Genomic DNA, 22,317 nt, shown 5'->3' with positions numbered 1-22,317 from the left:
TAGCCTGGTTTCAGGACTGTAGTTTATAATCAGCACTTGAGCTTGTGTCCGTGGAAACATGCACTTTGTTATAAAGTGGGTAGCTGCAACAAGCATTTGTTTGTTTTGCATACTGATAATTTTGCAGAGTACAGATTTTGTGGCATTCACATGATAAGGAGAAAATCAGCCATTTATCCGGACATACTGTTACTCTGATTCCGAACTGAATTCTAAACCGAATTAATTAGCTGCTACAGTACAAAACCAAATAATCTTTGATAACCTAATGATGAAGATGCATAATGCATGTTGTGAATTACGTGGCACTATTCTCCACTTCCCAAAAACCTTGTGAAAGATCCTTCTGATTTCATATTCTGCATAGGTAGGATCTGTCTTGTAAATTGTAATTATTGTTACTGTTGCCGTTTTAGTGAAATTTAAACTGATTCCAAGCTCTTTAAGAAACTTTGAGAAAAGCATGGTCAGAGCATTATGATGCAGTTTTTCAGATTCTTCCAGTATGCCTAGAAATATTAAATTACTTTTCTGCAGTGGACCTTGGCAAGAGCGAATACATGAGAATAATTACGTGAGGCAGAACTGGGAAGCTGACCACTGGTAAATTCAGAGTGTCACAATGACCAGGAGCAATTTAAGGTAGGCTAGGGGTCATGGTGGCTCATGAAAAATCTGCAGGAAGTCTCACAAACTTTGAACTGCTAGCCAAATTACTGGCAAAATCTCAGGCAGTGCCTTCTCTCCCACGCTACTTAGCTCCATCATCCTGTCCCCAAAATGCCTTCCTTTCAGATACCCTTCCTTCAGCAGATTGTCTTGATTCTCTGCTACTTACCTCCCATTTTCCAAAAATGCCACAGGAGTACAGACTTTACTCTGGCAGGACTCCTAAATGCCAAAGAATCTCCTGTGGATTCTAAGCTTGTATTGAAGGAAAGACCAAGACACACAGAGCTGCCGAGCGGAGATCCTGAGAAGCTGCTCAGAGAGAAATACTGTTTTAATTGAGGGGCTCAGTGAAGTAGAGGGAAGCTGTGCAGAAAGTACTATAAAAAGCCGTTTCTGCATAGTTATGAAGCCATTATAGCTCCAAATTGTTAGCTAAAATCCTCTTTATACTGTCAACATTGCATGCTGCAGTTGTCCACTCTGACACTCAGGGGGACAGAGAGGGATTCAGTTCTGTTTTCTGGCTACCTGTTCACCAAAGGGAGTGGTGGACTGGATGTGTTATTGAACTCAGCCTTCTGTAAGGGCAGGCAATCTCACAAGAGATGTGGAATGTTAGATAGGGCCATACAACAGCTGTTCCACAACGGCGCACACCTTATATAAGATTCCAAAACTTGGCAGCGTTTTATATATAAAAAAAAAAGTTAAAAGTACAAGAAGAAGACAGAAGAGCTGAAGTCATTGCCAATGTCCCTACCTCCTTGAAAGAAGCCAAGAGCTAAAAAAAAGCCTGCAGATGATCCTTCGTAATACTGAAGGCAAAAATCCCACAAATACCCTAAAATCTCTGAACAGTGAAAAGCTGTGCAGAATAGCAGATTCTCCTATCTCAACAGACTCCTGGTCTGACCAATACTTTAAAATGTGTCCTAAGAGGTAGAAGTCTGTAGTACGCAGGTAGATAGAATAATGCCCACAAAAGAGACGGCGTTGAATCTTTCCTGCTGCTGGCAGATCCTCTGTGTCCACTGAAGACTGAGATTGACATACCCAGGGAAGGGTGTCTGACCTCATTACACACTGACAGTGAACACTATAACGGTGCCTAAGGCAGCCTCGGTAAAATTGTATGAGAACAAAGCAAGGATCCATCCCCACCAAAGAAACAGCTGTGGGAGGCAGAGTCCCAGGTGAGAGAGTAAGTTCAAACATACAGAGAGAGAAATGTGACACCAGACCTAAAATTAAGATTTATACAAATCAGCATAGTTCGGGGACAGCTAAGGAGAAATTAGTTTTATTTATGCCAAACTCAAAGGCTGCCTCTGTCCCAATCCCTCCCTAAAGAACGTGCCCAGCACAACTGCTTTCTCACTGGTAAAACCTGCTTAACTGATACTCTGAAAAAATTGCTAAGCAAAACCTGAGTCAATTTTGAAATGAAGAAATAGTTATAATTTTGGAAAAAAAAAACATAGATACTGTAACACCCAGAGTGATACTTGGAAATTGGAAAGATACTATCCAGCTCGAAAGGGAGAAAAAAATATAGAAATACAGAGAAATTTAATTCTGCTATTAAGTAGCCAGTAATAAAAGTCAGACTGCAAAATAGGAACATTATGCTAATTTAACATTTAATTGCAAAATATAATTCTGTTAATTCACTATCATGATCTTAATTTCTTACCGTACGCTCTGGTGGTACTAAAATGTAACAGCACTGGTTGTGGGGCTGCTGCACACAGCATGGAGTAAAAACAAACTTGGCTACTTTGTGCATCACAGTTGTATTTACACAGTAAAGATACAAAGTGTGCTCAGTATACACTTACTATCCTCTTATTTGCTCTATATTGTCAAATCAATGGATTTGCAAGGTGGTGGTCAGAAGTTGTATGTCTGAGTGATCATAAAACACTCTAGAGATTCACTGCCCTGTTTGTACAGTTTGTAACAAGGCAGGTGAGATTCTCAATATTGTTTCTAGAAATTAAATTTAAATTTATTTAGGTATAACTACTTCTTACAAAGCAGATTTCAAGGCTGTCCTGGGTGGAATGCAGGACAGTAACCACGTCATAAATTTAGGATGTTTATATGGTTTCTCAGAGATTTTACAAGAAAATTCCCTGAATGCCAGTAGAATATGGCAGCCATACTATCAAAAGATATGCTACAACTGAAACACAGGTCATCTCAAAGACTATAAAAAGAAATAACTCTGTTGAGCTTCAAAGGGGATTAAAAGGACATTTCAGCATCAAATGAAGTAGTATGAGGGCTTGCTGGTCCTTTCCACTTTTCAGTAGGTGTGCACTGTAGTCACTCTGGTGACTGCAAAGCACTAAAAAGTCATAAGCAAGGTGCCAATAATTTGTATGCCGAGTAAATGTTTAACATAGTTAGATCTTTACTAGCACCCTAGCTACTGTAAAGCTACAATGAGTTGTCATTTGCCCTGGAATGCTTTTGAGCTGGCCACAATGAAGCTGTAGCTGAAGATGGCATGTTCAGATGTTTATAAATTCCTGAAACTTTCATTCATGTGGTTTAAATTTCTCACACTACCTAAAAGTTTTCAGGGATTTTGTGATACTAAAGAAAAAATATTTTAATAAAAGGCTTATCTTTTGAGGTGAATCCAGATAAAGTGCTTTTGAAAAGCTATACAAAGAAATCCAGTATTAAAGACAGATAAACAAGTTAGTTCTTCCGGATGTAAATAAGGCTGCTTAAAAAGCAAGATACAAATGCAAGCATTGTGATGATTTGTTGTACTGTAGCACCGACTTCCAGTTCAGCAGCTGAGAGGTACTGGTTTTTTTTATTTTTTCATGCCTTGTTAAAAAAATCAGATGTACTGGAATCAACTGCATAAATTCATGCATGCATTCATATTAATTGTGTATATCCTCTGTCTATCCTCCCAATTCCTTTAACTTACTGTGTATTACCTTCAGATTCTGTATTTAGTTCAGTTTCACATTACAACTCAGTAAACTCCTTGCCACAAGAAAGACACTGAGGTGCTGGATAATGTCCAAAGAAGAGCAACAAGACTGGTGAAGGGTTGTCTAGAGCACAAGTCTTATGAGGAGCGGTGAGGGAACCGGGGTTGTTTAGCCTGGAAAAGAAAGGAGGCTGAAGGGAGACCTTATTGCTCTTCACAGCACACTGAAGAAACACATTTTCTTGCTTGAAACTTGATATGTTTATGTACTTCATACTGGCATGGATAGAAGATCACAGACGGAAATCAGCTCAACAGTTACAAAGTGTGTGCTTTGGTTTTTGCCATTTACTGTAACTTGGCATAGCTGAAAATTCATTTGTTCAAAAAAAGTGTATAAAATAGGAGCCTTAAGTATTAAGGATTATTTACACAGGTATAAACTGGTCCCTCAAACTGAACCTAGTAAATGCCTTGGTTTTATCATTCACAAAAGCTACATTAAAAATGAGTAAGATTGCCTTTGTACAGTAGAATCATTATTCAGGGAGTACTAACCAAAGGCAGTTGATAAATAAGGTTACTGCATATCTTTTGATGTCTTTAAAAATAATTTTTACTTGGGAATACATACATTAAACAAACATGGATGGGCAATCTGGTCTTTCAAATCCGAACACGTAAGTAAAGGAAATTGTATATGGAATCTAAATCTCAGAGATGAGTGTTTTTCTAGTGCACAAGTGAAAGGTAGAAGACTCAAAAGTCCAAAAAGTCCAAAAGCTAAGTATATAAATATATAAAACTTGCCAGGAGAAAAACAAACAAACAAACAGCAGGTTTGCATTCCTATTCCCACTCCTTTCTGAGTGGGACAGGACCATGCCAGGTATTTTTACCCAGTCAAGATTCAGAAGCACAGGAGCCCTCACCTTGGGAATGGTGTCAGCAGTGCTTGAGGAACTGGCTTACTCTTTTCTTTTCAAAAGGCAAGTTACAGAATGGTGCAGTTCCACCATTCCTTTCAAAGTTGTGTCATTGGGCAGAAGGAAATGCAAAACTTCTAAAGAAAAATACATATACTAAGAGAGCAAAACACAGCATGAAGTTTTAACTAATGGCTAAAACATTTATCTCTGAGAGGGAGCCCCAGGCTGTGAAGTAATCCTTCAAGCAAGAACAGGAACACCGGTCATCCCAAATCCAGGTGATTCTCTGAATGCATTTGTCAGTCACATTCAGTTTCCAGTTCCCCAGGATTTAGCCTGGAATTAGGTAAATAGATGCTCAGGTCATGGCGATTCTAAGAAAAACACAAGCAAAACAGTGAGGAGTGAAGGATATTCCAAAACAGATGAAGAAGTGTGCATTAACTTTATACATTTCAAGAACTAAGTTTTTTTTATCTACAGGAACTTTGAAGGTCACATTTTGGACTTGGGTACTCACCGTGTAATTGAATATTGTTCCAGGTGCCAGTTTCCCTTTGCCATTTTTGTGACCTTTAAGATAGGGAAATTCTGTCATTCTGAATAACACCTGACAGTGAGAAGAGAGTTGTCACAACCTGTATGGAGGTTACATCTAAATTAATCCTCTGTGTTACAACATATCTTTCAGAGGAGTTGACTCACAGGAAGTGAGTCATAAGACTTCTTTTTAGTCAACAAAAATAAAGCACTTTTGGAAATGTATGTGTTGAAAGAGGCTGTTGACCACTAAACTAAGTAAATGGAAGGTTCTAGTTAGGAACAGTTTCACAGTCATATTGAGGATTTTAGGGATGAAGTGGATCAAGTAACAGAATCGAACAGCTGGGGACCAAAAGCATCCTAGCTATCTTTTTAAAAAGATGGTAACACGATTCCATGAATTTCAGTCATGAACCTCATTTCCTTATCGAAATAGTTCACTGAATGATAAATCAAATATAAAAGATTCTGGTAATGCTTACACCTGATATGGCAGAAGCCTTGCGTTCTACAACAGGGAATACTTACTTTCCATCTGTCTGAGTTGTTTGCATGTGTCAGCAAAATACTAGACTGAAAAAAAGATTCCTCAAAATCTTTTAACAAAGTCTGCCACATGAGTTATATTCCATGACCCAAAGAGTTCTGGCATAGGCATATCTTGATTCAACAAAATACTTAATCCTCAGGGGCAAACATCTCAGTTACAGATTTAGCCTATCAGCATTCAAGTTAAATGAACAGGTGGTTTTGTCAGAATGAAAAGTTGAGCTAGCTCCATAGAGATATGAATGCATAATTTGAATGTTCCACAAACGACGATGTAAAACTGAGTCTCAAGGAAGCGAAGCCAATTACGAACTGTTTTGTAGTGTATGTCTAAGGTGGAATAAAAAAACCCAAAACCCACCTGTTAAGGTCTGACCTCAGGCTCTCTATTAATCTACACTAGATGTTCTTCAGAGTAGAGTTCTGTTTTCTGAGCATGTTTGCACAAAATTCTTGGCTCTAAGGGATCTCAACCTCATTGACTGCAATTTTATAGTATTACTATGCTGTAAAAAAGACAAAATAATATAGATGGCCAGCTGAAACTCTAGTAGAGAAAAACAGAATTCTGTGCCGTTAAGGACTGTGTCGGCTTCCAGCTGAGGAAAAACAGGAGAGAAAGAAATGTAAAGGCAAGAAAGGAACTATATAAATTTTAAGGGAGCAGCTTTCTTATCTGTTGGGAACTATGTTTTATGGGAGTAGAAACATTAACATTAGTTAAGAAGGTGAAGCAGCAAAATAAACCCAGGCATGAAAAAAGATCTGTTACAGATTTTGTAAGCACTGAGTAATATCACCATTCTAAATAATACTTCACAAAATAGAATCTGGAACGTATTGTGAACGCCTGTTCTTTTTTATATGCATAATAGGAGAGAATTCCTGAATTTTCATTATATCCTGATTTTTTTTTTTTTGCACCAAAAGTATTTTTTCTGTATCTTGGAGACTAGTAACAATACATAAATTAGGAGTAGTTTGTCTTTCAGTTAAGTCTTTTATCTGAGGATGAAATGAGGAATAATGTCCCTGTTCCACAAAGAATGTCCTGCTTCAGTGCAGGCAGTGAAAAAGCTTCTTCAACCCAAATCCTCTAGAAATGCCCTGCAATTCCTTGTCTTGTAAGTCACAACAAAAGAGAAACCACAGAGAGGTAATAAATACAGGAACAGTTCAAAGAAAAAGAGGGAAATTTTTTTTAAAAAAAGGAATTTGAAGGCAAACAGAGAAGCAGAAGTTGAATAAAAAGAGAACAATCTTTTGGGCATGTACTTAAAGAAAACTACCTCCTAATTGGGGAAGAAAGGCAAATGAACCAAATAACTAGAGAGGGAAGGGAAAAAAGTATGGGTGTAACACTGGAGAAAAGAAGTAGTAAAGGTCAGATTTCAGCGATTTTTAAAAAATTTAACAGCACTCCGATGTTGTTATAGCCTTAGAGTTGGTATAAGCAGTGTCCTGGTTTAGACAGTACCTCATAAACCAGTGATTTTACTCATCCTGAGTTATGTCAGTTCTGCCTCACAGCTTCAGACTCCCCATTCCTGTCATATGGCTTCTGTCCACAAAATCCGAGGAGGAGCTGCAGTGGCACTAGAAGTCTGGTGTGATTTTTTGTGTGAAGGTAGAAGCTCTCATTCGACAAAGCAAATCTTCAGAGTCAGTTTGGGAGGCAGGTGTTCCTAACACACAGTACCTGCAGCACTATAGCTCTATAGCACTATAGCTGAGAGCACCATGAGCAAAGGTAACACACTGACATCTTCTGATACAGGGAACAAACCTTTGACATCAGTGTTAACTTTTGCTACACTATACATTTGCTTTTTTTCTAGATGTGTCTTTTTTTACAGCCCTGGAGTTCTGTGTAGGTGGAATTGTAGGGTTTTTTTCCCTGATGTTTTCTGTTTTTTACAGATTAACTGAGGCAGGAACTTCAGCTGAATTGCTTGATGTCTGGAAGTCTCAGAGAGCCCAAGGGTGCATGTATGCATGCACAGGAGACTCTATAGTATGTGAGCCATAACTTTAGCACTCCTAAAGTGTCAGGCCTGCCACAAATCAGTATGTGCCATTCAGAACTACCATGGATAGTCCATTTGTGCACAATTAGTTCATGCTAACTAAAGTAGGAATATATTTTATGTACAGATAAACCAGGTAGTTAATTCTTCCCAGCAGAATTGTCAACAAGTTGTGAGTTACCACTTTGCTGCTAGAACCATCCTATAGCACAATGTATCATATCATTGGGATCTTACGGATCCAGATACTATCTAGCACTTGTACATGTACTTCTTCCATGACTGCCCTCAAGATATCTCTCAAGCAACAGAGAGGTAGTTATGTCCAAATTGACTCATATTCCACTTGAATTTAAGAACTACTTGAAGCACAGGTCCTTAAGCTCTCTACTGCACTGGCATCATCTAGTTGAAAGAGAAGGAACATATCACACAAAAATATATTACACCTATACATAAGAGATTCTTTGCTGTGTGTCAGATGAGAGCTTTAGAGGAACACCTATTTTATTAAGCCAATTGACACTTGATCTTCTTCAGATATGAAGCAGAGATGCAAGTTCATGTGGAAAATATTTGTTCTAAATTCAGCCTTAGAAGAACAGAATTAAAGAAATTTTAAGCTACCTACTGTCTCCAATTCTGGATTGTCATAGGAAAAGTAACTGATAAGATTGCTTAAGGGTATGTTTCTGTGGCTGATGAAGCCATTCTTACCAATGTGCCTGCCTGCATATTTCCAGCCCCATATGTTTGCTTTCATCCCCTGCCATCACACCAGCACCATCACCGTCTAGCACAGCAATAAACCTGTCCAGGGAACTAACCTGGCAGAAAACTAACCCAGCAGGAAATAGCTCCTCCCCAGTTCAGCCCCCAGATAAGACTAATGCAGTATCTGACAAGTAGTAGTGCACTGAAGTAAAGACTTTGGGCTTGTTTAGCTTGGAGAAAAGGAGGCTGAGAGGTGACCTTGTTGCTTTCTGCATCTTCCTGAGGAGGGGAAGCTGAGATGAAGGTGCTGATCTCTTCTCCCTGGTATTCAGTGATAGGACGTGTGGGAATGGCTCAGTGCTGCACTTGGGCGGCTTTAGGCTGGACGTTAGGAAATATTTCTTTACCAAGAGGGTGGCCAAACCCTGGAAGAGGCTTCCTACAGAGGTGGTCAGTGCCCCAAACCTGTCAGTGTTTAAGAGGCATTCGGACAAGGCCTTAATATTATGCTTAAACCCTTGGTCAGTCCTAATGATGCCACAGGACTTGGACTGTAACTGTGTCTCCTGAACCAAGGGCATTTCTCCTTGTTTGAACTGAAGATTTGTAACGTGCTTTTTAGATTACCTCATCAAATATACTTTGTGTGAAGGACCGTTAAAGAGGGTCCTTTAGGACAAAAAACATCAAAGAGCTGTAGTAAGGCAGCACTGGTGACTGTATAAATCAAGAAGTAGTTCTCAAATGATTAAGAGCAGTAACTCTGTGGCATTTCTAAATTAAATTAATTGAGTAAAAAGAAGGGAACTAGTTAGCTTCTAAACAATAGTTAGTGTAATAAGAGCTAACATTTAAGATAAAATTAGTAAAAGTAATGAAAAAAATCACAAAAAAAAAAAGAAAATACAAGACTGCAGCAGTATTTAGGTATTGAATATTTAGATTAGGTACTTAGTATGGAGGTTCAATGAAATGGTTTCAAAGGGAATGTGTCTCCCTACCTATATAAGGAAAACCAAAAAGTAAGGAAAGATTGCATGATACACAAGGGGAATGAGGGCAGGGAGGGGAAAGATTCAATATAAAACAGGGGGAAAAAAAGATCAAAATCAAAAGCATGCAATTGAATTGGTGAGTGTGGTTCTTGCAGCAAGCAAGGAAAGAAATCAACTGTGATTTTGTCGGCAACTTGAAGTATTTCTTATCACTAGGGAAGTTATTTACCTGTTTGTCTCAGGTAAATACACTTGCAGCCTTATCTGAAACTGGTTGTTAGAAGAAAAGGTGTCAGAACAAAATGGTAAATTAAGCAGAAACAAACGACCCAAAGAACAAAAGCATTCATTCCAGAGCTCTGCAGGAACATAAGAATGAAATTGCTGTGCAGCTAACAAAAATATACAATGTCCCATTAAACTGGTAGGAGCCTGATTCCCTTACTGGCTCTATCCCAATTTCTGTTACAGAACAAAATGTTATTTGCTTGCTGGTTACAAGTTTTCTGGAAGAGCACTATTAGAAGCTGTTACTTTAGTGCACTGTCCTACCTAGTTTAAAGTATTATTTTCCAGTTATTACGAAGTCTTCTATTTCCTGATGGAAAAGAAAAAGTCTGTACTTCATCATTAAAGAAAAAGGATATTGATATGGATCCGTTTAACAGTGTTTTGAGATTTACTAGTAAAAAGCAGAAGTGTATGTAACTTATTGATGTGTTCTGTTTGAACTGACAAGCAATAATATAGAAAATGCAGCTCTTGCATTTTCATAAATATAAGACCTAGTAATTTCTCCTTGAAATATGCTCAAATGATTTTTGATCAATTAAAAAGTAAGACTGCTAGAATTTGTACTTTCTCCATGAAAATACTGCACAGAACACAGACATTGTGAAAAATATTAACTCCAAATAATAGTACAATCTCATTCCTTTGTGTTTCTGAAATAAGACAGAGATTAGAAGCTTGTAAGGATTCATTTTAAAAACTGAGACTTTACTTATTTTACAAAACTTCTGCTATTGATCATTTCAAAACATTATTCCAGTTAGGATCTTTACTATTCTCTTCAAATTATGCATTATTTGAAGTAGTGAAAAAAGCAATCCTCTATCTCTATTAAATTTTTATATCTAATACCTCGAAATAGGCCAAGGAGGAGGACAGACTTAAGCTTCCCTAAAGTTCTTGAGTAAGCATATAGATCTGTGTAAAGCCCCTTCTGTCCTTTTCTAGAAGTTATGTTTATTTTTTCTTTATTTTTTTATTTACTGATGTGGTGGTTTAAATCCATTCCATTCACCGTCAGAATTATTCTCACTTCCCGCTCCTTTCAAGTTTTAAATCCTCTGTTCATTGTATTCGTAGAGACTGATTTTTCTGTTGAACATCTATGTTGGTATAAAAATGCAATAAAATGGTTTAGTTCAAGTGTTGTTTTGATTGTCACCAGGATTATCTGCAAATCAGGTTTTCCATGAATTTGACTACATCACTGACAACAACATTTTACAAATTTTTTATAACTCTAATCTGATTTTCTTCTTCATTATGAACTACAAAAACTATTCAGCAATATAGTTGTGTTATACAACTTTACATATGTATAGAATTCAGGTTCTTAAATTAAACAAGCATTACTGATTTTTGTCCAGAAAAAAAACCAAAACAAATTCTGTCAAGAAATCTACTCTTCCCTGCAGTATAGAAATGGTGCACCATTTTGAGTAGTCAGGCTCTGATCATGTTGATTACTTGTTCTTTTCTGTTACAAAGAGTAGACGGAAACCTGTACAACAGGTTGTGGGAGCTTGTTTCACACAAGGCTTTGTTTCATTACAGTTTTCAGAATTAATCAGAAACTTGAAACTTTTACTGAGAAAGGCCAGCTCCAGTATTTATCATCTCAGTCTTGGCCGTGGAGGGTGCTAAGCACTACGACTTTTACCACACAGAAAGACATGGATGACTGTTGAAATACTGCACACCTTCCAAAAGTTTAGTACCTCCTGCCAGGTCTTATTTCGCAATTTTATTTTGGTACTATGTGATTTTGTCTATCTTTACATCATCATTGTATGCTTTATCTCAGTATTTAAACCTTGTTAATGTTGGTTCTGAGAAGTGAATTCAAAGAAGTCAAAGCTACCTTGCCAAGTTTGACCTTTCTGTTTCAAGTTCAAAATTATTATTGATAAAAATTTGTTCAACGGGATCTAGTACCCAGTGTCTAGGTATTTAAACTGAATACGGAAAATAAAGATTCATCTCCATATATTCTAAAATCAAGAGAGATGGATAAATTCATGCAGTCCTGTTTTAATTATCACACTACGAGGAAATAATTTGCTTAATTTCCTTCTGGCGCAGCTAAGATCACTATGTGAGCACAATCAATTTCCAGAAACATCTGTGAAGCAACTACTCACTACCTATTTTACAAGCAGGCAAACTCAGTCAGAGAAAGGTTCTTATGGCTTAGGTATGGCTGCATATAAATTAGTAGTAGTGCTAAGATTAAGGCTGAATAATTAGTAACTATCGAGTGTTGACCCAGTTCACCAGAATACACTAGCAGGGCACATTTTTTCCACATCGCAGAAATTCTTTTTGTAAACCACAGTCCTGGGCAACCCTGTAATTACGCACAGAGCACTTTAGGACAAGAAAAGCAATATTTTTTGGCTCAACAGGTTTACATGGAACTTCAGAAACTTATTCTCCCTAGTAAAAATATTCATTCAAAGTGGCCATCTACTTAGGCCCTGATTCTCTATTAGGTCACTTTGTACTGCTTGGGCAGTAGAGGACCAGATAATCAAGCCCTTATAGTATAGAATAGTTCTTATAGCAGCCTCAGAAACCCTTACCAGCTTCAGTGAGGCTTTGTACTAGTGCAGCAATTAATTCATGTGGAACTAATTGCAGGACTGTGGCCTAAGCAAGAAACTGGTCTAGCTCTATTTGCTTGTTATCCAGTTGTCAAAATGTAGTGCTCATTAAGTACAGAAACAAAGGGTCTAGATGGATTCTTTATATCTGAGAAATGTGTTTCCCATATAAAAAGAAAATAATGAGTAACACTGCAGTGGAATTTAAAACCTTGTTGAAAAGAAGGGAAACTCTAAGGCAGCTCTTTTAATCAAGAATGATTCAGAGGTCCTCTTCTATGCATTTTGTGAGTTACTTTCACCTCAAAAAATCATTGATGCAAAAGGTACTTTGACTACCTAAGTCTAGAGAGTGTGAGCAAGAATAAAACAACTGTCTTCTAGTCCCACCACCCTCTTCCATAATGTGAACTCCATGTTTAGTTCCAACTGTACTCCAATCACTTTTCTCCTGTCCTGTAACATTGTAATTTTCTGTCCTACAAAGGACATTTCTGGACCCCTTTAACTACACCAACCTGGTGAAGTCCCTCAGCTTGATCGAAAAGACGTGGATCACGAAAGTGAGAGTTATAGCTGTTTTCTTACATCAGCAGATGGCAATAAGCTAGTGTAGGAGGTATAACAGTGTATTTTAGCTAGTAAAATTTGACATGAAGATATTATCTGCTGTATGGATGTATCAATCTAAAATAGGATTTTAAAAAAAAAAAGCAAAACCACAAAGTGATTAAGTATTGGGACTAGCAGTTTCCAGAAGTGTTGAATGTTACAGCATTTTCAGGACATGCCCAAGCTCTAACATGATCTAGAAGAGAGCTTGAATGCGCTGCTGCCTAACATCACTGAGGAGGCAGTTTCATGACAAATTTCAGGAAACCTGTCTGCCTAACTGCCAAAAGTGGCAGGCCAGCTCTTCTTCAAGGCATGTTTACACCTATTCCCTTGTGAGGGTACTCACACTTTTGCAGCCATGCAGACAGATTACCTCTGGGAACCGACCTGGCTGAAAATTAACCCAGTAAACTAAATCCTTTTTGCAGCAGGACTGATTCTCTGATCCAACTTTCCAAACAGCCACAATTAGTGTAACTGCCAGTACTAGACAGTGGGGAAGAACATGGACTCAGATATGGGAATAAGGGATAGCTGAGTTTCACACCCTCTATGGTTAAGGTGTTCCAGATAAAGCCATGTATTGCCTGGCTGGGTATAGACAACCTACATTAGATGGGCACCAAACCATTTAACATTCAGTAAATTGTAACTAGTTCTGTCAATTAACCAAATAATATATCAAATAAGGAATAAAGGAGTTGGTGACAAGTACAGAACAAAATCTACAAAGTTCTAGCTGAGAAATTTACATTGCCACATGTCAGCCTCTCTGTGGCTTCCATTTGTAAATATATCTCAAGCACCATTTATCTCTTCCCAGCAAGATAAATGGACCCAGGCACTCCTTTACTCCACTCCCTCAGGCATTGAAACCCACCAATTAGTCATCCAGTAGACCTTCCAACCCTGATTAGCTGCTTCTCTGCAAGTGCCTGTGTTTCTGAGGGTAGGCATGTGTAAAGCTACGTACCTCCTGATGCAGTTTTGCTCTGTAAGGATCTAATCACACAGGGATTCTGAAATAAGTTTGCTGTCCTGGTCATCTCATTCAGTCTGAGGCATATCTACAGGATCAGGCTTCACAGAGTAAACAGGCATGGACAAGTCTTCTGAAGTCAGGTAGCTAGTATGTATACGTCTTGCATATATAATTAGACTCAAAATCCTGTAATTTAAAGCACTTGGCTGCAGCAGCAGAGCCTGTTTCCTTTTCATCAGTGCTCAAGACGTTCCTTTTATTTTAGTACAGATTTAAAAAAGGAGCAGCACAAACCCATCTGAATCTGTTACAGTGAAAATGAATGTAATGGCTTTAGTAGGACTACTCATTGTAATAGCCGATGTTTGAGAGAGCAAATCAGGAGTGCAATCTGGGGAATAATAAAAACTGCTTGTTACAATCAGATAAGGAAGTACTATATAGATATGCATGTTCAGATGTTACTACTACTTAGGAAGAGTAAGTCATGGTGTCTTTTCGCTCTCTTCAGGTGTAATCCTTGGATTTTCTCTCCGATCATACAAGATGAGCTATCGGGAAGTCAAGTACTTTTCATTTCCAGGAGAACTGCTCATGAGAATGCTGCAAATGCTGGTCCTGCCACTCATTGTATCCAGTTTAGTCACAGGTAAAAAAAAGAAATATTTTTTGTGTTCTTTTAAGTTATTTGATAAAAGTGCACACACCAAATAATAAAAAATGAACACTCCAGGTCCTAGAACTGTTATAACCTGCACTGTGCTACTGTTATTTTAGAGACAATATGACAAGAAGTTTGAATTAATATGCAAATAAACTAAAAGATGCTTGTCCCAATTCTAAGACAATTTAACTGTACAAGTTACTATATGCAGCTGCTGTGAAGGTGACTCTGTACTCTCTTATTTTACTTTCTGAACAGATATTTCCTTCACAATGTCCTATTGTTATAAAAGATAATATATCTCAGAGAAATAATTCCAAGACCCAAGAAGGTTTTAACCATTGATCATGGGTAATAACCCATGCCTTTAAACCCAGATGTGTAAAACATCTGTCTACCTCCTAATCTTTTAACAAGAGAATAGAAAAAACAGATGATAGATGGGATAGATTGGAGAGTTTGAAAGAAACTTTATTGCATCAGCTCTGGTTTTGTGTCTTCTGGTCAGCAACTCTATCAAGCTTCAAGCCGGTTTTAAGGACACAAATTGTTCCTTGAGCTAGAGATACAGTAATTAATTTCCTATGATGATACATGCCTTGTCATTCCACCTAAGTTTCATGGAAGAGCTCTGTTTCACTGAATTTCAAACATTTTAATATTAAGATCTCCTCTTGTAAACTCCACCTTCACAGCGAGCAAAGTTAGTGTGTACGTATATAAGCTGTTAATACAACAGCAGAAAACTACAGTATTCATAGTCAGAAAATCATTTACCTTCATATATTTCGAGAAGAAAATAAAACATGTTTATATACACACATATTACATGGATACCGAAAGCTTAATGAACAGTGAAACAAGAGAAATTTATAAAACTTGTGGGGGAAACAAAGACAGGGGCTTTTGTTCCTAGCCAGACAATTCTATCACATGTCAGATCTCCTTTCTGTCTTCTTGGCCCTTTCACCTGAAGAACTCCTCAGTTTGGCTGGACACTGATTGAAAAACCATTAAAAGTAGAAAGGGAGAGACATTTATCCTTTTCCAGTGTCAGCTGATATTGGCACTGCTGCTCCATTTTCTAGGACGAGTTACTGCAGGAGAACGCATCTGCTTGTTCCTTGTAACGCTGCATGTATACTAGTTCTTTGGGAGAGTTCAAGGTAAAACAGGAAATTAGAGAGATCATCCTATACCAGGCTTTGAATTCACTTTCAAAATTCTAAATAAAATCACTTTGTTCAGGTAAAGATCAGCAAATCCACCTCAGAAAATCATGTGTCAACAGAAGATAGCCTTGTGATACAACAATCTCATTTGCTGCATCAACAGGTCTCAGCAGATATTGTGTGAAGTAGCAGAGCAATAAGTTCCCAACTAATTCTATTCTGAAAAGAATCTTCAATCTTTGGATTCAAACAATACCCTTCTTTTTAATGGCTTGTTTTCACCTCTCCATTCTTTCTAGCCCTTTATCCTTTTCCATGTCCTTTTTTCATAACAGTAATTTCTTTTATTATATAAAGGCTTCTGACAAAGAGAAATCTTGCCTATCTGTAGGATTCATCCTATTGTCATATAAGTGCCTTGTAATACTATGTGGATCATTCCTGGAGTTTCCATTTGAAGTGGAGATGGTAATTTTCAAGGTAACAACATTTTAAACTTATTTAGTAAAGGCAGGGAACAATCAGAGAAAACTCAATGCAGTTCACAAATGTCAGATTTCATTCTTTTTAAAAAAATGTTAAATACAATGGGACTACATCTTTTTCATAGGATTAAAAGCCATCTCTCAGTTTATCGCTAAAACAGTGGAAAACCCATTTTCTACACTGAACAATACCTCATTTAGTTTCCAAACAGGTGTGGGGTTTTGGTTTGATTTTTATTTTTTATAAAAAAACCCATGCTCTTACATTATTTGCTGCAGAAATTTCATACTCTAGTAAATATACAGGTATTATTGAATATCTAAATAACAATGAATCACAACTTTTACAGGTATACTACTGTGCAGTTTTATTGGTTTCTTTTTTTGTGCATTATGGGATAATCCATTGGATAAAAGCTTTATGATTCTCAAGTCAGTCTTAAGGCCACTCTTGATATCCGTGAGCCAAATCTCTTACTTCCTATATTTTGTTTGGCAAAGCAAAGTGGATGCCTCTTTAACTAACCTCAAAAAGATTTCTCCATGGTCTTGCACACCAAGATAATGTAATTGCTTTTCCAGTTGTAATTGATCTAAATAAATATTTTTGCTGTTTGCAGACACCACAGTGTCTCCCAGATATGATGTTCTGGGTCTCCATTTGTATTTTTCTAAGTGTGCTCAATTGTAAATGGTTATGGCAATATCAGGACTTAAGGTCTCTGAAGTATGGGAAATAGTCTGGGGATTATTACACTCTTTGCAAGTTTTATGAATGTCAAAGAAATTAGAACAATAAAACCAAAATAGCAATTACAGAAGCTATGGGCTGTTACGTAAGTGAGAGATAAATTGAGAAACTGAAGACTTCTGCTACATAGGTAAACAGTTTTGATGGTTATTCACAGACTCTGGGAAAAATGAACTGTAAAATATGAAACAATCCAGTCACACTTCTCTATAGCCTGTTTTGTACTTCTGTGAAAGAAACAACACAGAATCACATTCAGAGGTTTTTACTCGCATTTGCCTTATGACATCATTATAGCACATGGCTGAAGTAGGTATGCATTTTTCTCCACGAGATTCTATCTTCTGATGTGTATATTACCAGGCATGTACTAACATCTGCTTGGGAGAAAACAGATGTTATTTGCATACCTTTCACCATCTTTTAGTATTTATGAGAAAATGCAAACGTCTGGATTCTTTATCTTTTGTGGTTTAGACACAGATCCACCTCCAAACTCTATTATGGTCTTTATTCTCTGTGGTCTTTCAAATTGGGAGAACTCACAAGTCAGCATTCCCAATCAGCATCTCTTACAAAATCAAAGGCAAAATTAAAGCACAGTACAGGGGAGGCAGCATAAATTACCAGAGAAGTAGATGAAATTCCCATTCAGATTATTTCATGGTCAATGCCAAATATTTACATCTTATTTCATTATAACTTGAAGCATTTGATATAAACAAATGGCCTGACATAATTAAAGATATGCACTGTCCTTAAAAGCTATATAAATTTATATGCCTATGATAACAGTTCAACTTGTTATGAAATAGGCAAAGACTGGAAGATTTCTACCAGCATTAAGACCACCATGCATAAACATCTTTTGAGCTGTTACAGAGCTTAAAACTGGCTCACAAATTTTATCTCTGTGTTTCAGTTATTCACTGAACAGAAGGACATCAGAACGCAGTATCTTTTCTTAACCAAACTGTGTATTTCCAGACATCATATTCACAAAAATGATTCATGACCAGTCTTTATGAAAAAAAGCATAGTTGGACCATAACATTTGTGACAAATCTTAAAGATGGAGAATTTTTATAAGGGTTATTTGCAAATATTTTGCACAATTCTGGTCACACCTCAGTTTAATAGACAGGCTGCTTCTCCTTCCTGAAAATTTTAGAAGTATACTGCACTGTGCAGTTCGTGGTAATGTTTGTCCAAACTGTTAATGGGAGTAACATTAACATGGTACAAATTAATCTTAATCACACATCATGGTTTTGTGCAAGATTCTGTACAAACAGAAAGAAAAAGACTGTGAATCTTCTTACACAAAAGAAGGCTGTGTAGTAGAACAGTTTAGAAGACTAAGTATAGCAACTTTACCTCAATGAAGAAAAACATTTTAGTATGTAGTTTGCAGCATGACTTCATTTATATTCATTCCTCTTTCTAATGGCTATCTTTCATGAATTCTGAAAGATACAGAGAATTCCCTGCCTCTGATTCAGCCTTTCAATAGCAGACTACAACACTGACAACTGCAGGAGACACAAATTACTTTTTGGGGGGCAGACTCATGAAACACAAGGTTTTGTGCCCAGGGTTTTATGACATGTTCATAGTATTTGCCACTACAAAAACTACAGAAAAAGTGCAGAAACCTGGCGTTTTCCATGACTGGATGCTTCCTTACATATGACACTTATGATTTCAGCCATTAAAGGAGTGCAATAATAGTGACAATGTTAAAAACGAGTAGTAAGGAAGTAGAGGGCCCTGAATATGATCAAGGGGCTAGAGCACCTCTCCTGCAAGGACAGACTGAGAGAGTTGGAGCTGTTCACCCTGTAGAAAAGAAGGCTCCAGGGAGACCTTAGAGCAGCTTTCCAGTACTTAAAGGGAATCTACAGGAAAGAAGGGAAGATCCTCTCGTTAATTATTAGCATTTTTGATTTTTATAGTTAACATGTTAAATTAATAGCAGTAAACAGAAAGGGTCAGAATTTTGAGTTTGCTCATCCTAATCCCTCACATCAGAGCACACGATAGGAAGGTCTCATAAAGAGACCCGTGCATCTAGAAAGAAGCTGGGAATCGATCCTGTGGGCTCAGGAACCATGCTGCATGAAGTCTCTGTGTAGTTCTGGTGTTCTCCTGTCTACTCGGTGACAAGCCTGTTCTGGAAAAAAGGCTGTCGCTTACTACAAGGTTGCAGGTGTTGTCTCGTATCAGCCACAAATGTTTATGGTAATTTCAACAGATGGAAAGTCTCTCATTGAGGAAAACTCCAGAGAAGGGAACAAATGCTGTGGAGCTAGCGTTATCCTTCTCTTCCAGGAAGAAAAAGGAGGGGCCTAGCAAAAACTCCCTTAATTAATTCTGGCAGAACAGACATATAACTAGTGCCCACACAACATCCTGAGTATTCACAGTAAAACTGGAAGCCCAAAATATTAACAAAAATCAGTCTCACTCTTCCGTGTTTCAGTTTAAGAAATACAGCATTCCTGACTCAGTTCACATAGTTCATACATGAAAACTGAGAAACAATTAGGCATTGTGTGCTCAATTTAGCTGGTCACTAGAACAATGAACCCATTTTCGAAACTCTAAAAATTGGAAATTTTCTGATTTTTGCATGTCCTAAAAAAATTAATTTAGAAGTCAAAACAATCAGAACCCATCAATTCAAAAAAAATTTTACACTGACATCAGTTGACTTTAATTATAGGCAAAAGAAGATAGTTGATAGATTCTCTGTCAGTGAAGTACCTTTTGGTTTGCCAGTGTATTTGTATCAGAAGCTTTCTTCAGAGGAACCCTGTAGATACCTTCTACAAGAGTAAGCCTGCTATGAGTTACCAATCCATGAACACCCTAGGAGTATGTTCTTTTTTTACTTCTGCCTTTCTTCTAATAGATAAAATGTTACTTAAAAAGTAACTTGCCTTCTTTTTCAGGCAACCCTTCCTTCTTTCTCCCCCTCAATCCAGAAAAACCTGGATTGCATGGCAGCTGTAATTTTGTGCGCTTGTGCATTTCATGCATACATCAGTTTGTGCATTACTATAGGTATCTAAACATGTAATTTTTGTAATTTGGACAATAATGCTATTTATTTTGAACATCCAAGTACTTTTCTTCCACAAATAAAGGAAAACTTATGCTTTGCTTTGCGTGTCCAAAACCACCACTGGTGAAAGATGTGGGCAAGATACTAGGTTTGTAAAGGTCTAGTCACCTTGTTAACAGGATTTCCTGTAGGGATACAGAAACAAATGAAGAACTATTACTAGTGTTGATCCATGTAGCAGTTTCATCTGAGGTCTGCATCTTTATGATAGATTTGGATGAACAGTAGTCAAAAATAGACAAACGTGAAACTTTATACACTTTAAACATATGCTCTTCAATATCCATATTACTGTATAAAACAAATGTCTATCAGGTCTGGCTTATAGCCTCTAATAATCATTATTTTGATAGGCACTCAAAGGTGACAAAACTGGAACCTTCTTATGTTGTTCCCCTCCACAGTCTTTAAGGGACTGCAGACAGGATAAGTTTAATAATTATGTCACTTAATTCTAAAGTATTTTGAACAAAGTTTTTAAAGTCAAAAGAAGCAGGCAGTTATATTTTGAAAAATCAGTAAGAAGAAAAGGTAAGTTCAAAACTATTGTGCCCCCAAACCCATAAATTTTCAAGTCAAAACACAATAAGAATTATGTGCTGATTCAATGTGTACTGGAAATCAGTCTGACTATGATTTCTTGAATGTTTCCTGAGCATGTTTCCTGAATAATTTTTTTGCACAGAAAATACTCTAGGAGGACATAAACCACAGTTAGAAGTCAGTTAAACAATAAACTTCATTTACAAGTCAGAAAGCATTGTGCAAGGCATGGATGTTGAAAATGCTCATGAAATGTCATACATATTTGTAGTATAAATACAGCTTTGGCTGGAAACTCTTACCCAGAAAGTGATATATTTCTTATTCTATGCAAATACTAAAATCAACGAGCTACAGAAATGATCATAAAAAAAAAATATAACTCACTTATGAACTATTTCTGACCCAATTTTGCAATAGCCAATACAAGAACTCTTATCTTCACAACAGTCAGAGAGATTATTCTAAGTGAACCCAGATCCCACTAAAGATTAAAATGCAGAGTTGAAATTCCTGCATACAAAGATGCTCTGTATAAAATAAAATTCAATTATACCTTCAAAAAAAGAAGACCTAGGCATGATATACAGCATCCAAAAGCAGAAAGTATACAGGAGTGTAGTTTTTAAAGTCTTAGTCGCTGCAAGTAGTAATGCACAAACAGCAATAATATTCAGTAATTAAAGACAGCGAAACTAATAAAACCCTCTAAAATAATTCAAGCTTGCTAGAAGCCCTTGATTAAAGCCTGATTTAAAATACATTGGAAAATATAGCTTTTCTTAGTGAACAGCTACTTTCAGTTGTTTCACGGATGTTTGAACATCAGGTTGTTACACGCTTCTTTTCAGTTTGCATTCTGCACGGAATTCGAACTGATTGAATACCAGGTGACAACCTCCCATCCACATAAACTTAGTTTCGACTTCTAATCTTAGCACTGACTCACACAGACAGATCTGGTTTTCTTCACACAAGTGAGTTCAGGATGGTGTATTGCTGAAGTTTGGTGCAAAACTCTTGTAACAGCACCGGGCCCAGAAATGACTGAATTTTGTGGTAATGGCTTATTCTAGAAAGCATTAGTTTTGGCTTAGGTCTGGGCATACTTTGCCACTTCTGTGCACTGCCTCAGATATTTTACTTGGGCCACCCTGATGACGCTTTTTCCCACTGCCTTTAATTCTGTCTAGGACTTGATCTTCCTGTGTTTGACTGAATGCAGCATAGCAAAGTTAATTCAATTTATATAAAACCCAACTGTGTTTCTATATAAGGCAGCAAGTGCCAAACAAATTCCAGAAATAGGAAAAAAGAAATTCCTACAGACCCCCACCTGTTCTCAAGGTTGGCCTTTCCTGAATCACCTGTCTGAGTTTTTCTCGCGTCAACATAGTTGGTATATTTAGAATTTTCAATCTTGGCCAAGCATTTGTCATTGTAAAATACACATAGCAAAACAGGGCTGTTCAGTACATCACAAAATTCCAGCTCCTGCTACTCTGAAGACAGTTTTATCTACAAAAATGGCAAGGAAAGCATCTGGGATGGCAAGCTCTTAGATTTTGGGTCCTCAGATCACTAGATTCAAAAGTTCTATGTATTTCTTCCATTCATAGTATCTTGAAAGGACCTTCTCTGTGGGAATCTATCAAAACCACTCTCTACAAAAATTATTTCTCTACAAAGAGAAGTAAAA

At 37.2% G+C, this 22,317-nt stretch overlaps 1 protein-coding gene across 4 annotated transcripts in view; it reads left to right on the top strand.

The window, feature by feature from the left end:
* Positions 1-22,317, top strand: part of SLC1A3 (solute carrier family 1 (glial high affinity glutamate transporter), member 3) — a 57,402-nt gene that overhangs the window by 2,624 nt on the left and 32,461 nt on the right. For 3 of the 4 annotated variants that reach the window (XM_009868888.1, XM_009868865.1, XM_009868872.1), the window contains exon 2: positions 14,388-14,525. The exons of the other annotated variant lie outside the window; for it this stretch is intronic. In XM_009868888.1, coding sequence (XP_009867190.1) covers positions 14,388-14,525 — 138 coding nt within the window. The remainder of the gene's footprint in view (positions 1-14,387; positions 14,526-22,317) is intronic. 4 annotated transcript variants of the gene reach the window in all.

Source organism: Apaloderma vittatum, unplaced genomic scaffold (assembly GCF_000703405.1).
Source record: "Apaloderma vittatum isolate BGI_N311 unplaced genomic scaffold, ASM70340v1 scaffold380, whole genome shotgun sequence".
NCBI lineage: Eukaryota > Metazoa > Chordata > Aves > Trogoniformes > Trogonidae > Apaloderma > Apaloderma vittatum.
Note: the sequence above shows the minus strand (reverse complement) of the source record. Positions and strands in the feature narration are given on the sequence as shown.